The following is a 15,281-nucleotide window of genomic DNA, read 5'->3' on the forward strand; positions in this document are numbered from 1 at the left end:
CAAGCTCATGTGGTTCACCCCTCAGAGGTGTCAATACAGTGACAGTAACATTACATTTGAATTCAGTCTTGATTATTTCTAAATAAGCACCAAATATAGATCTGGTTTCAGTGTTTGAAATGTTGTGTATTTTGTGGAGGACAACAATAGGAAGGAGAACGGTTTTGAATATGTCATCATGTTGTAGGTCAGTGTTTCCCAAGCTCAGTCTTTGAGACCTGGGGGTGCACATTTTGTTTTTTTCTCTAACACTACACAACTGATTCAAATGATCAAAGCTTGATGATTAGTTGATTAAATCAGCTGTTCAGTACTAGGTATTAACCAAAACGTGTACCCCTTGGGGTCCTGAGGACCGAGTTTGGGAAACCCTGTTGTAGGTAAACAGCTTCTGTACCAGATCCCCAACAACAAGGTGTTGACCACTAACATCGTCCTCCTTAGCAACCTAAGGGAGTATGATTGCATCAGCAGCAAGGTCAACCACGGTCCAGGACTGAGGTGAGGCATCTGAGACAAAGAGGGTGCATAGGCCTCTCACAGTACAGTCAAAGATATAGATAGGTTTAGTTTTCACAAATACATGTGCCACAATGGTGCACTTTGGCAGTTTACATGAAAGAAAACTGAATTTCAGTGCAACATAAAGTCCATTAACATGATTAAAAGAGTGACCCATTAATAAAAACATTCCATTTCAATTTGAACACCTACCCCATCTAGTGTTAATTTAAAAACATAACTAATGATGCTATTGGCCTTTTTGTAATGTTTTTCTTATTTTTGTTGCAAAATATGGTTTAATAAGATGCCTAGAAACTGCTTCTCCAAAATAAATCTCAGATCACGCTTGTAGGCGATGTCATGGACCTTAGATAGCTAAGCTTGTGCAGAAACACGTCATTGGATCTAACGGTTGTGTCTCGCCAAAATCTGTATGTGCAGGCCATCAAATCAAGGCACTCCTTCGATATAAAGTTGTTTTAAAAAAAAATGAAAACGTAGCAGTTTGTCAATAATGGGTTGTGCCTTGAGAAATTGAGAAAATGAACAACTAAGGACACATTTTTCACTTCTCTCATTGACACCCAAACCCGGGTCTGTCGAGTCTGCTTCGTGAGGCAGCGTTCCCGGAAGTATTAGCCTGTAGTCACTGTTCTATATTAACTTAGAAGTACTTTTTTTATTTACTTCTCTAGGGTGTCGTCTTTCCTAGAACCGGTTTTAAATTTGAAAAAGTAGACTATCCCTTTAAATAAGACAGTTAAACTTCCTTTCATCTATCAGCTGCTTCTGTGCCTTGTAGGAGGTTGAAAATGGAGGAGATTTCCCCCGCTACCATCCATATGGAAGTGAGGGATGAGAGAAATGTTTTCTTTGCCCAGTGGGAAGGTAGAAATGGGCCCAGGTCAAATATATAACGCCTCCAGTTACACGATGACGCGCCAATAACAGCACACTACAATACAGAACTAGATTCTGTAGGGGGCTAGAGTTTAAAAATGAACTTGTGCTTCATGGAAGAGACAATGAAAGCAAACTATGAAAACAAATAATTTGTAACTGACAGGTTTGAGGGACACCATAGTCGTCCTTGTGATTTTAATGTATTATTATTTATTGATTTTATGTTGGAAAGTTACGGTACATACTGTAGAGTACAGAACATCAGTTCCCAGCAGGCTAGTGTGATAAAATCACAAGAGAAGCCTGCTCTGTTGCCATAGAGACATGTCGGCAGAGGGTAGGTCTGAGACACAGAGAGAGCTACACAGGGAGAAGTCAGGACACCCACAGTCCTTTGAAAAGTCCCTACCGCCTCGCCTCAGAAGGATTTCCACCATTATGTCTCTCCAAATTTCAAACCTGTTTATTTTTTATTTTATTTAACCTTAGACAACAACATAGCAAGGCAGCAACACATGACAACACAGCATGGTAGCAGCACAAAACATGGTACAAACATTATTGGGCACAGACAACAGCACAAAGGGCAAGAAGGTAGAGAAAACAATACATCACGCAAAGCAGCCTCAACTGTCTGTAAGTGTGTCCAGTCAGTTCTTCCACTTAACACCAAAGCACAAATAGACTTATGACTCAGCTGTCGTAGAAGAAGGATGCAGTATAATTTGCAATGTTAATCATCATGTTTCTTCATAAAAGTAGAAACATACATGCAGTTTATAATAACTTTAATTGAAGTTAAGTTACAAGGATGACAGTGATGCATCTGCATATTGTTATCAACTGAAACAGCATATCTCAAGACTACGGCAAAATGACAACAATCAGGTAAAATATAACACGCGGTTATCACAAAGTAAACAAATCCAAAGATACTGTACCACCATCTGTGTGAGACCCCCATGTGATTGAGTGAGCCAGTGAGATATACTGCCTGGAGAACAATAGAACAGAGCTGAATTTGCCAGTGCTCTTGCCATTGCTTTGTGACATAAATAAGTAATTATTATGACATATATATTTCATGCCGTCCCTAGGAAGGGTGCGTCACTTGAGTGGGTTGTACCGTGGCGGAGATCTTTGTGGGCTATACTCGGCCTTGACCTCAGGATGGTAAGTTGGTGGTTGAAGATATCCCTCTAGTGGTGTGGGGGCTGTGCTTTGGCAAAGTGGGGGGGGGGTTATATCCTTCCTGTTTGGCCCTGTCCGGGGGTATCACCGGATGGGGCCACAGTGTCTCCTGACCCCTCCTGTCTCAGCCTCCAGTATTTATGCTGCAGTAGTTTATGTGTCGGGGGACTAGGGTCAGTTTGTTATATCTGGAGTACTTCTCATGTCTTATCTGGTGTCCTGTGTGAATTTAAGTATGCTCTCTCTAATTCTCTCTTTCTCTCTCTCGGAGGACCTGAGCCCTAGGACCATGCCTCAGGACTACCTGGCATGATGACTCCTTGCTGTCCCCAGTCCACCTGGCCGTGCTGCTGCTCCAGTTTCAACTGTTCTGCCTGCGGCTATGGAATCCCGACCTGCTCACCAAACGTGCTATCTGTTCCACACCTATTATTTGACCATGCTGGTCATTTATGAACATTTTAACATCTTGGCCATGTTCTGTTATAATCTCCACCTGGCACAGCCAGAAGAGGACTGGCCACCCCTCATAGCCTGGTTCCTTCCTAGGTTTTGGCCTTTCTAGGGAGTTTTTCCTAGCCAACGTGCTTCAACACCTGCATTGCTTGCTGTTTGGGGTTTTAGGCTGGGTTTCTGTACAGCACTTTGAGATATCAGCTGATGTACGAAGGGCTATATAAATACATTTGATTTGATATAGGTAATATAGTCAGCACAGGTGCTATTACTAATTCATCAGTATATGTGACATATACAGTTGAAGTTGGAAGTTTACATACACCTTAAACACATTTAAACACATTGAAATATATTTAAACACATTTAAACTCAGTTTTTCACAATTCCTGACAATTAATCAGAGTAAAAATCCCTGTCTTCGTTCAGTTAGGATCACCACTTTATTTTTAAGAATGTGAAATGTAAGAATAATAGTAGAGAGAATGATTTATTTCATCACATTCCCATTGGTTCAGAAGTTTACATACACTCAATTAGTATTTGGTAATATTGCCTTTAAATTGTTTAACTTGGGTCAAACGTTTCAGGTAGCCTTCCACAAGCTTCCCACAATAAGTTGGTTGAATTTTGGCCCATTCCTCCTGACAGAGCTGGTGTTACTGAGCCAGGTTGCTCGCACACACTTTTTCAGTTCTGCCCAGGATTGAGGTCAGGGCTTAGTGATGGCCACTCCAATACCTTGACTTTGTTGTCCTTAAGCCATTTTGCCACAACTTTGGAAGTATGCTTGGGGTCATTGTCCATTTGGAAGACCCATTTGCAACCAAGCTTTAACTTCCTGATTGATGTCTTGAGATGTTGCATCAATACATCCACATAGTTGTATTTCATCATGATGCCATCTATTTTGTGAAGTGCACCAGTCCCTCCTGCAGCAAAGCACCCCCACAACATGATGCTGCCACCCCCGTGCTTCACAGTTGGGATGTTGTTCTTCGGCTTGCAAGCCTCCCCCTTTTTCCTACAAACATAACGATGGTCATTAAGGACAAACAGTTCTATTTTTGTTTCATCACACAAGAGGACATTTCTCCAAAAAGTACCATCTTTGTCCCCATGTGCAGTTGCAAACCGTAGTCTGGCTTTTTTATGACGGTTTTGGAGCAGTGGCTTCTTCCTTTTTGAGTGGCCTTTCAGATTATGTCGATATAGGACTCGTTTTACTGTGGATACACATACTTTTGTACCAGTTTCCGCCTGCATCTTCACAAGGTCCTTTGCTGTTGTTGTGGGATTGATTTGCACTTTTCGCACCAAAGTACGTACATCTCTAAGAGACAGAAGGTGTCTCCTTCCTGAGTGGTATGACTGCTGCGTGCATCCCATGGTGTTTAAATCTGCATACTTTTGTTTGTACAGATGAATGTGGTACCTTCAGGCATTTAGAAATTGCTCCCAAGGATGAACCAGACTTGTGGAGGTCTACAAAAATAATTCTGAGGTCTTGGCTGATTTCTTTTGATTTTCCCATGATGGCAAGCAAAGAGGCACTGAGTTGGAAGGTAGACCTTGAAATAAATCCACTGTTACACCTCCAATTGACTCAAATTATGTCAATTAGCGTATCAAATGCTTCTAAAGCCATGACATCATTTTCTGGAATTTTCCAAGCTGTTTAAAGGCACAGTTAACTAATGTATGTAAACTTCTGACCCACTGGAATTGTGATACAGTGAATTATAAGTGAAACAATCTATAATCTACAAATGTAAACAATTGTTGGAAAAATGACCTATGTCATGCACAAAGTAGATGTCCTAACCGACTTGCCAAAACTATAGTTTGTTAACAAGAAATTTGTGGAGTGGTTGAAAAACTAGTTTTAATGACTCCAACCTAACTGTATGTAAATTTCCGACTTCAACTGGAACTACAATGGTTACTAATTGAGATATTCTTATAAGATATTCAAAAACGCACTCACACATCTGACTTATCTTGTTGCAGGCACGTGGGAATAATGCGACAACGTCAAAGAAAAAAGAAACCCACACACTGCTCTTGCTCATCATTTTTAAAATCCAAGATTACATGAGATATTCTAAAAAGACCATAGCGTTGCTACTAGGTATGTGTGATGAGGAGATGAGTGTGTGGATCTGTAAACCCATGTGCCTTCGGCAGGGGCGGGCATCTTCCTCCTGAAGAACCAGGTTGATATCTCAGCCTTTAGACTCAAGCTGCAGAACATTGCTGAGAGTCAATGCAACAGGAAGCTGCTTTTTCGCCTGCCCCAGGAATGCATCGTGCAGCGGTAGGTGAACAATAGGGCTGTGAACACTGTTCTATTAGGACATTCAGTACTTTGTCTGCCATATGGAATTGCAGGTTATATGATCATATCATAGAGATAGATAGAGGACATCTTTGCAGCTGAGCCATTATTGCGTCTGTGAAAGCATGGGCAGCGCCATTAAGGCAATCTCCAATTTGAAGTAGTCCATTTTCTTCTTCACAATTGGCTGATCCCTCCTGATGACTCGGTTGGACATGACTCCAACAAGGTCACCAGTAGGGATCAGTCAATGAAGTTGGAAGTCCCACCCAGTTGACTACATTGAAGTGGTGGATGCCCTCAATGGCGATGTCTTCAATGGCCACTAGAGGTCTCTATCATTCTCTATGGATCAAATACATTTGGAAATTCGTGTTTAATTCAATGTGGTTATACTGTAGTACTCCGCGGCAGCCACGCAACTTGTATAAACCAAATTTAGAAAAGTGTTTGAAAATTCTCCATGAATTGCAAAACTGCCAGTGTCAACCAGAATCGGATATGTTATTCCATTTCTTACCAACAGAGGGAATTCAAGATCTGTTTATAAAAGAGAGATACTGTAGATACAATGCTTTGGGCCTGTATATGTGCTGGTCTAGGATCAGTTTAGCTTATAGATAAAAATGAATAAGATGATATGGACTGGCTTGATCCTAGATCAGCCAAGTGGATTATAATATATAATAACTAATGTTTCCTCAGGTATGTCCAGAACACTCTGCTCCTGAAGGCGAGAAAGTTTGACGTGTGCTTCTATTTCCTCATTGCCTGCGCCACACCCACACACCTGTTCTTTCGCCATGGTTACCTGCACTTCCTGTGACCTTTGTGACCCCAACCCCCACAACCCCTCTTCCCATTTGACCAATAAGATGAGTAGAAAAAATATGCTTCTCTTGCTCGGCTTGCAAAATAATTTTGCATCCCCTGACCTGCAAGTTTAGTAATATAATCTGACATTCACTATTTCAGAATCAGGTTGTCAACAGATGCATCGCCATAGAATACTGCATGAAAATAGACCAGAAACCAGGTCATAAAATAATGGTACCAGTCCACTTTCAACAACTCTCTCTCTCTGGCCCATTCATGTGTATCCTGATCCCCTTGCTGTTTCCCCACAGTACAAGCAGAAGAAAAACCCTCTGTACAGTGTGCTGAAGGAGGATGACAAGCTCAGGGTTGACAAGGGCCTGCCTAGGGAATGGGTGCTGGGTACTAGGTATTTTGATCTGATTGGGTGACTTCATGATTTTCGAGAACTTTAAGGCTAATTTGTTTTTAATATACATTGTGTGTGTGGGTTTCAATATATCTGTTAGTGATTGGTGAAATTAACATCTGAAGTACTTGCTGTGTCTGGGTCTGTCCGAATCTAGGTTTGGCTGTTGAAGATGAACTGTAACCCAGTCCACCACACCAACTGCAAGGTCCTGAAGGAAGTGATTCCCAGTACTGTTGAGGACACTTCAGGTGAGCACACACTACCCTTAACCAGTTCTGTTGGATTGTATGACCTAACTCATTTCTCCTCAAATACAGCTGATCTCAGAAATAAACTCATTTCGGAACTTTGCCTTCGTAATTCATGATAGTGAGATGATTTGTTGATGTGTCCCAGTTCTCCTTTAATTTGTTAGTTTGCCCGTGTGTGGCTGCTCTCTGTTTTTCTGTTGGAGCGTTGAAAATAGCCTAATGTGTAATACTGTAGCTATGCCTTATCTCCTGCATGTCTGACTCTGGAGATCTTCAGCAAGTGTCACTGTTGGCTGAAGCTGCTGCCACTGGCAAGTAAAAGGAACTTTTAATAATGAGGAGACTGCCCCTGTCCCTGTTCTCAGCCGCAGGAGCAAAACGGCAGTACACTTCCGAGCCCAGCGCTCACAAATAGTGCCTCCACCCAAAAGCTCTCCACCACCAGCAGGACTCAGAAGGCCGAGTCTGTAGCATCAGTGTCTGGGGAGGTAATTGTAGAAACATAGTTTCTCCTACAGTCATGATGGCTGTCTCTGAATCCCTCACTGGCACTGATACCACTCAACCGCCACCGACCCTCCTGTCCCTGTCACTACACTTAATGATCCATCCCTGCAGGCTGCTCCTAACCAACCCACAGGCCCAGCAGGCACCCCCAGAGCCCATCCCACCCCAAAACCCAGTACTCGGCCCCCCAAGCGAGACCGCACTCAGCTGGAGCTCCGGCTCAGCAATTTCTGGTAGTGGCTCCCGGGGGAACACGCAACACTGCAAGCCACTAGACCTCCTGCAGGTGAAGAGCACCTTCATGACCCTTTCCATTCTGGCTCTGAGTGAAGGCTTTCACCTCTCTGTGCGACGCCTGCCAGTCACCAAAGCCTGCCCCCACGCCCACCCCGACCAGGCCCAACCCTTCTGCTACTCTGTAAGGCCCATCCAGTTCCACCTGGCCCAGCCGGCACCAGCTGCCCCGTGTGGACAGACAAACAGGAGAAGGAAGGGGGGCAGGGAGGAGAGGGGGGCCAGGAGCCAGGTGAAGACACACAGAGCTCAGCCAAGGAAGAGAAAGAGCACACGGAGCTGTGATATATTCACATTGAGACACTCATTTTGGTTAGTTGGCAGCAATATGGAACCTCGTCATGAAAGGAATCCCGCTTAGCTTTTCATTACAGAAAATCCCTAGATCATGTATGAAAATAATAAAGTATGTTTATCCTCTGACCAAAACAGATGATTCTGTCTTTGACGCTTTGCATTTTGAGGTGGCTTCAACAATACAATTGCACGATCAGTATGACAACTGGTCCTAGCACACCTACTCAACACTGTTCTAATCTGTAACAACAATAACAACTGCAGCACAATACACACACAACCGTGTTGAAGCTGTGGCTTGTTTTTATGACTGCTTTGTCTCTCATGTAAACAGGAGGATTCTTTCAACAACAGTCAACAGTGTCTCTTGTTTCTCAATTGCTTAATCTGCAGAATTCTAAAACGGAGGCTGATAGGCTTCAGAAGAAGTTAAGTTTTCTTTGTGACACCGTCAAAGTGAAAATACCACTGAGGAAGTTGCGTGGCTCTCTGGGTGGTCTGAGTGCAAACTGACAGGAAGGAAGAAAGAGTGCACTGTTACGCTGCTCACAGTTTTTCGCTTCTTGACTAAACTCATCTCAGGAACTTTGGCACCTTTTTCTTGGTATTTCAGGGACAGTGATATTGTGTTTTAGGAAAAAGGGGGAACTAAGAAGTTAAGCGACAGGCGTGTCCTCTTTTCCTCTCCATCCCCCCTCCCTCTCTCTACATATCCCCCTGTCTGGTCTTAGTGTGGTGCAGAAGCTGTAGGGATGGGTGCAGATGGAGGCAAATGGTACAGTATAGTTAGTGTGAGGACTAGGGCCTGAGGGTGAAGGAAAGAGTTCTCAGTCTGTCTGGACTGGACTAGGCTGCAAGAGGAGAGGAGAGGGCTACCTGGTCATGGGATGCTGTAGTGTGACTCAGAGAGGAGCGCATTCTGGGATTGACGAGGTGGGCCCTGACGAGATCGAGCTTCTGGAGATTGACAACTCAGGGTGAGTCTTTGTTTGTTGATAGTTTGATGTATAACAGAGGACCATGAACTATATCAATCCCTCATGAGAGCGGTCTGTTTAAGTTTGATAGCCATTCAGCTTTTCACAACCTCACAATCCCATTTTAAGTTGATTCGGAAACATGACTGTGGAGATTTTTATATACATATTTATGACACGACAGCATCTAAGACTAACAAGAAAATTCTCTGATATCTCTGTTGAAAATACTGAGCCTCTTAGCTTTGGAGGAAAGTTTGAATGAATACTATTAAATAGTACCTATTGTTGGATTTTGGCTGATTAAAGGTCATAAGACGAGGCATTGAGAGGAAGTGGCGAACCTTTGGGTGATGGGTGGAAAAAATAGTGCTTCAATCACTGTGGCTTCCACTATCCTTTTCAAACAAACAAGTTTCAAATTATGGAAGAGAGATCACTGTGATAAACAGTCCGGGTTTATATTCAAGTCTCTTCGTCTGTGTTTCTGCAGAGTTTTTGCAGTTGCCAGCACCAGTCAATCAGAATAACTATATAGCCTAAGGCAATACCACAATCTTATATTGCTTTAGCTTTTACAGCGAAGCGATGATGATCATGGTTTTAATAGGAAATGGACAATGAAATTGGAAGACCTCTTTCTCTGAGCACTTTAGTTCCATGAGTAAGAAACAATAACATTTGAGGGCATATATTATGGAACAATGAATATATCTGTGTCGTTTTCATTCACACAAAAGCACACACAGAGGCAGAACGCTAGTTTGGACTCTGTTTAGACATGAACATATTGATGCGACACTGATATGATTAGGACATGAACGGCCGGTGAAATCAATCAAATGTATCAAAATGTATTTTCAGAAGTTGTCACAAAGTGCTATACAGATACCCAGCCTAAAACCCCAAAGAGCAAACAATTCAGATGCAGAAGCACAGGAGGGAGGGATATTGTCTCGCTAATTAGCAGACAATACTACCGCTCATCTCTCTTTTGTCCAGCCTGGTCTAACACTGACCAGGCCACTAAATCCCCTCATTAAAGGAATGGGGGCTTAAAACAAGGAGCTAATCAAAATAGCAGCTCACAGACAGCATGTGTCCAAACTGAGAGAAGACGAGGGATCAGCCACCAGCAACATATACTATGCACACACGCAAGGATGCTTGTTCGTACACACACAGAGATAGACACACAAGCACAAACACAGATGTAACATAACTGTTACCATACCTAAGGAATGGTTTAGGGGTGTGTGACTACTATAACACTACCAGATAAATGGTCCAATGAGGGCAACAGGTCTTTGTGTGAGGTGATCAGATGGTGGGTGTCTGCTCCTTGTGTGCACCCCACTTTAATCTGCTTATGAATGGACACTGGTCGGGTGGAGAGGGCTCAGGCTGTAAGTGGGGTGGGCAAATTGGTCTACAGTAAAAAAAAAAAAAAAAAATCCCTCTTCTACATTTGCTGTCACCACACTCAGTTCAGGGGAATTGCACATGTGTTTGTAGACTAGTTAGGTTTGTGAGATGCTACAGTAGAGTGTGGGGTAAATGTAACATGGTTTAATGGGATATGGTAAAATGAGATTTGGGGTTGACTGCTGATACAGTATATATTATTGTTTCAGGATGTGGACTCTAGGAGAGAGCAGGCTTCAGCTCTCTGTGAGGAATGGAAAAGACGGTCCAACCTCTCGCTACCCTTCAGTGAGACACCTCGATCAGGAGGTCAGTGGAGAAGGAGAGGGTGTATGTGAGTGAGAGAGAGAGAGAGAGAGACAAACAGAGAAAGGGAGTGTCTGTATGAAAATGACATTAAGATATAAATTGGAAAAAGTTCTGCCATGCACTTATCACACGGTAAAACCCCCAGATTTGTACTCGGGGGTTTGAACTTGCAACCTTGCAGTTGCTAGTCCACCGCTCTAACCACTAGGCTACCCTGCCGCCCCGCCCCACATTAATGATACAATAATACTGATGTATACTAATGTAAACTCCTCCACTACATCCTATTTTTACATGACACCTACAATATTCTATTCTATTCCCATAGATTATGCTATGGGGCAGGAGCAGAGAGGAGCTATACCACAGCATATACAACCAGCCCATCCGTGATTGGGAGGGCCAGCCTGCACACATGTATGGAGAGATAGTGCACTCCTCCTGTGTGTCTCTCCACAACAGCTACACACAGGTAACATCTCTCTACACCATGTTCATATATGCTGTAGATGTCAATCAGCACTCACTGACCAGCACTCACTGTCCAGCACTCACTGTCCAGCACCCACTTTCCCGACTCTAGGACTTCTGTACTGATGTTCTGTTCATGTTTTCTTTGTTTATGTTCCTATAGGAGACAAGTGAACACTATCTGGTGCTGTTCTCCTTCCACTTATTGATTCTATATCTGGATCCCTCTCGTCAAGACTTTATCTACGAGGTTGGTTGCTTTACAGATGGGGAAATACTGTAATGACACAGATGCATGTTGAACATTTAACTTGAATGTACATGTCATTCCCCTAAGGCTAGTCAGTGTGTTGCTTCTTCTTTCTCAGGGCATCCTGCCTCTCTCTGGACTGTCTTTCCAAGCCACCTCACTGGACTCCAACAAGCAACACATATTCCAGATCAGTGGTGAGTCCTATTATCATAATGGATCAAAAAGCTTCACAGTTCAATAAAGCAATTAATACACAAGGCTGTTTGATTTATTGTGGTTTGTCACAGCTGTGCTATGGTCATAGGTGTGAAGCAAGCCATCAGAAAAGGGTTTAATTATTGTATTGAACATGGCAAGCATCTCCCTCCCACTATTAGGTCCAATGGTGGACTCCAAAGTCTTCACCTGTGCCAGTGCAGCCGAGCTGAACAAATGGATACACCACATGGAGGAGAGGAGATACAAATCCATTAGCCAACCGCTAAGCCCCTCCAGCTGTGCGCTGTCTTACCTGGTAAGGTATCCAATCAGAACACCCCCTAGAAGAACCACCCCCTTTTGCAGTAAATTATAGATCTTAAACAGATGTGTCATTGTTAAATCTAAAACCTCTTAACAATTGTGAGGTTTACTTTGCTTGATCACAAATTGAACATCTAATGAGCTAAATACATCATCATGAAACGACATTTGTAAAAAAGAAACTCTCCAAATATGAAGCTACATTTCTGTTGTAATTTACTGTAGGTACCCTGCGATGAGAGCTGGAAGAAAGAGGAACTGAAAAAGTATTTACTGCAAGCCCCAATAAGGCACTGGGAAGGGGCCCCTATCCAGCACATGGGCCAGCCAGGATACATATCCATGGTCCACATCTTCAATACACAGAGACAGGTATCTAACACAACCCACGCTGTAACTTCTGTACTCACCACTACTCTGAAGTCCATTTCAAGGGGTCTTGATAGCTTAATAGTTGTCATGCTAGCCGGAATTTTAGAAATGCTAAACAATTGAAATATGTCACAATAAGGCACGTTGTCCAGGAATGAAAAAGTCAAACATATGTGGAATATTGCAATTTAGCAGACACTCTTATCCAGAGCTACTTACAGTAGTGAGTGCATACATTTTTAATACATTTTTCTGTACTGGTCCCCCGTGGAAATCAAACCCACAACCCTGGCATTGCAAGTGCCATGCTTTACCAACTGAGCAACACGGGACCAAATGGTGGCAGAAATGGTGGCACAATGACCATAAAACTGCAGAAATCCATTATATCTCCAGCACTAAGCCCCAAAAGCTCAACAGCTGCTCAAGAGCTCAACAGTATTTTATGCAAGTAGTAAGCTGGGTAGGTGAAGCTAGCTAACCAAATTGTACTGAGATTAAAACTCACCGAATGACACAAATCCACCAAAAATGGCATCACTGCTGCCACCATTGTAACTTTAGGGGCTGTATACAGCTGGATGGATGACTTCCTGTAAGCAGCAAGGACTGGGTGATGGAGAATGATGGAGATGGACAACTATTTAGGCAGACCCCATTGATTAGGCTGTGGTAACTAGTGACAACCCTTTGAATACCATTTGCCACAACTCAAGAACTCTGTCTCTTCCTGTTTCAATAAAGGTATTAAAACACGATTAATGCATTGGTAAATCAGATAACAGATCATTAGTTCCCATGCAAAGATGTTCTATTATATTGACAAGATAGTCTAATGACCGCTCTCACAATGTAAATTCATGTCCTCAAAGATGGAAGGCAGTCGGGAGGAGGCGAGATCAGATGTGACCATTCTAGCCAATGAGAGGGCAGATAGCCATGTAAACAACAGGCACAACTCCGATATAAAGTAGTTTTTCTCAAATCTGTCGTAATGCATACACTTACATCAGTGCATTCGTAACAACCTAACCATTACGAAACTTCTATTCGAGCAAATGAGCCTCACGTAGCATATTAGTAATGATTTTTTTGTTGACCAAATTTGACACTCTCTTATTGACCTCCATACAAGAATTCCTCACTTCGTGGTCTTATTTTCATGGACAGATTTTTGGCGGAGTAAACCCTCTCACTTCGCCTCTTCTTCTCTTTTCACAGGTTAATACTGAATGACATATTTCCAGAATTAGGCGAACACAGTTTCCTTCTAAAACACACATTCACCACATATTAGAAATGTGTATAAATGCCATACGAATTAAACAATTACAATTACAATAATCCTATACTAGTTTACTCAGTCAGAACTATCTGCTACATAAAAAAAGCATATATAAATAATGCTAATATTAATACATATACGAATAGTAAATAATGATCATAGGGCTAATAATAGTACTTGATTATGCAAATAGTCATATTGCTAATGAAAACAGTAACTATAATGATAATAGTGGACTTGAGATAAAATAAACACTGTGACAACATTGATACATTCTTGCAGGGACTTCATGAGCGGCTACTCGTACTCTTCCCTCAAGATGTCCTCCTGCTCTCTGTGGATAACGAGCGCCTCAGTGTGAAATATGAGGTACAGTCAAATTATGTTCTCAAGGATACAATGTCACAGTAAACATTGTGAATCTGGTGACCTTACCTAGTTTGCCAATTTCCGCTATACAGTAGATGTTGGTGTGACATTCTAAAATGTACAGTTCAGAAGATGTTGTAATTTATAGAGCTGATCCAATACATGACACTTCAACCTGTTTGTCATAACACTTTAGGGTAAATTGTCTCGGAAAAGCATCGCAGCCGTGGAGAGGTCTGCATTACCTGGGAGGCTGGAATTTGAGTTAACAGGTAAAATACAAAACAGGCATTACGTACGTCAAAATGCTCTAACACTTTTGCATAATGAAGCAAAAGGACCCGAAATTAAACATTGAAACTGCGACTAGATCTGCAGCAAGTCAACTGTATCAAGTGTTGCTGTAGACAGTGGTGAAGAGCATTGTCCTTCTATTGTATGTTGTGTGGTGCAGGTGAACTGATGGAGCCGCTGCAGGTATCCTGCACCTGTCTTGAAGACTATCAGAACTGGATCTTCCAGCTACAACAGGTACAGTACCATTACAGTCCCATTAAAAAGGGAAATGAGGGAACAAAGATAAAACTGGTTGGAAAAACTGTGTGGCTGGCCTTCTCTGCCTATATATATTGATTCCAATTGAGCCATATATACATGTATATCCATTTTGTGAAGATGCAGGATGCTAAAAAATGTGTTAGCTTAGCCTTGAACTGTTATGATGGCAGATTAATTTACAGAAGAAATCAAGTTAGTGACAGTAAATCCCCAAAAGTAGTCCCAAAATGTAATAACCTAAAAATTCATTTATTTTCTCACATAGCTGGAAAAAAACCTCCAAGCTACCTCAAACCACACGGCTCCACCCCTCATGCCAAAAAAACTGTGGAGCAGGAAGGAGTCCCGGGAACCAATGACAGTAGCACAAAACTGAGACACACTGGCCAATGGCCTCACTCAATAGAAGACTCATGCCTCTTTTCATCAATAGACACTGAAATTGTGGATAGCATGTACTGTATACAGTGTATATGCATACATTATTCAGTCGGGTACAATGAAATTAAGAGATTCTGGTGAAATTTCTTATGCTGTAGGTTACTGTCTGTAGAACTCTGCTTCACTAGTGACAGTAATAGCAATGGATAGGGAGTATATTTTTAGTGCACTGATCTTACAATATTTTTCGTCAAATCGCTGTTTAAACCAAAATAGAAAATGTAGTGCTGTTCATGACCTTTTCCATATTTTCTATTAGGTTGTTCTTGATACTGTATGTACAAACTCAATAAAAACGTTTTTTTCATCACTACCTTCCCCAAATTGCGT

At 42.2% G+C, this 15,281-nt stretch overlaps 1 protein-coding gene across 2 annotated transcripts; it reads left to right on the forward strand.

The window, feature by feature from the left end:
- The first annotated feature begins 6,095 nt into the window (after positions 1-6,095).
- Positions 6,096-15,269, forward strand: LOC118360944 (probable pleckstrin homology domain-containing family N member 1). Of its 2 annotated transcripts, none has more exons than XM_052482665.1 (13): positions 6,096-6,617; positions 6,775-6,868; positions 7,237-8,946; positions 10,581-10,680; positions 11,009-11,152; positions 11,315-11,401; positions 11,520-11,598; positions 11,782-11,918; positions 12,152-12,298; positions 13,866-13,952; positions 14,149-14,224; positions 14,407-14,483; positions 14,776-15,269. In XM_052482665.1, the coding sequence occupies exons 3-13, from the start codon at positions 8,852-8,854 to the stop codon at positions 14,884-14,886; spliced, it is 1,140 nt and encodes a 379-aa protein (XP_052338625.1). In that variant the 5' UTR covers positions 6,096-6,617; positions 6,775-6,868; positions 7,237-8,851; the 3' UTR covers positions 14,887-15,269. The 2 variants fall into 2 exon arrangements, with proteins under 2 accessions (XP_052338625.1, XP_035596433.1); XM_035740540.2 differs by having other exon boundaries at positions 8,701-8,946.
- The last annotated feature ends 12 nt before the right edge of the window (positions 15,270-15,281 follow it).

The sequence above is a fragment of the Oncorhynchus keta genome, chromosome 28 (assembly GCF_023373465.1).
Source record: "Oncorhynchus keta strain PuntledgeMale-10-30-2019 chromosome 28, Oket_V2, whole genome shotgun sequence".
Classification (NCBI taxonomy): domain Eukaryota; kingdom Metazoa; phylum Chordata; class Actinopteri; order Salmoniformes; family Salmonidae; genus Oncorhynchus; species Oncorhynchus keta.

What these genes read in the sequence shown, in the direction of transcription:
- LOC118360944 (XM_052482665.1), top strand. Translation starts at nt 8,852, where the DNA reads ATGGGATGCTGTAGTGTGACTCAGAGAGGAGCGCATTCTGGGATTGAC. An exon ending in CTGGAGATTGACAACTCAGG is followed by an intron (nt 8,947 to 10,580) that starts GTGAGTCTTTGT and finishes TTATTGTTTCAG; the next exon opens with GATGTGGACTCTAGGAGAGA. An exon ending in GTCAAGACTTTATCTACGAG is followed by an intron (nt 11,402 to 11,519) that starts GTTGGTTGCTTT and finishes CTTCTTTCTCAG; the next exon opens with GGCATCCTGCCTCTCTCTGG.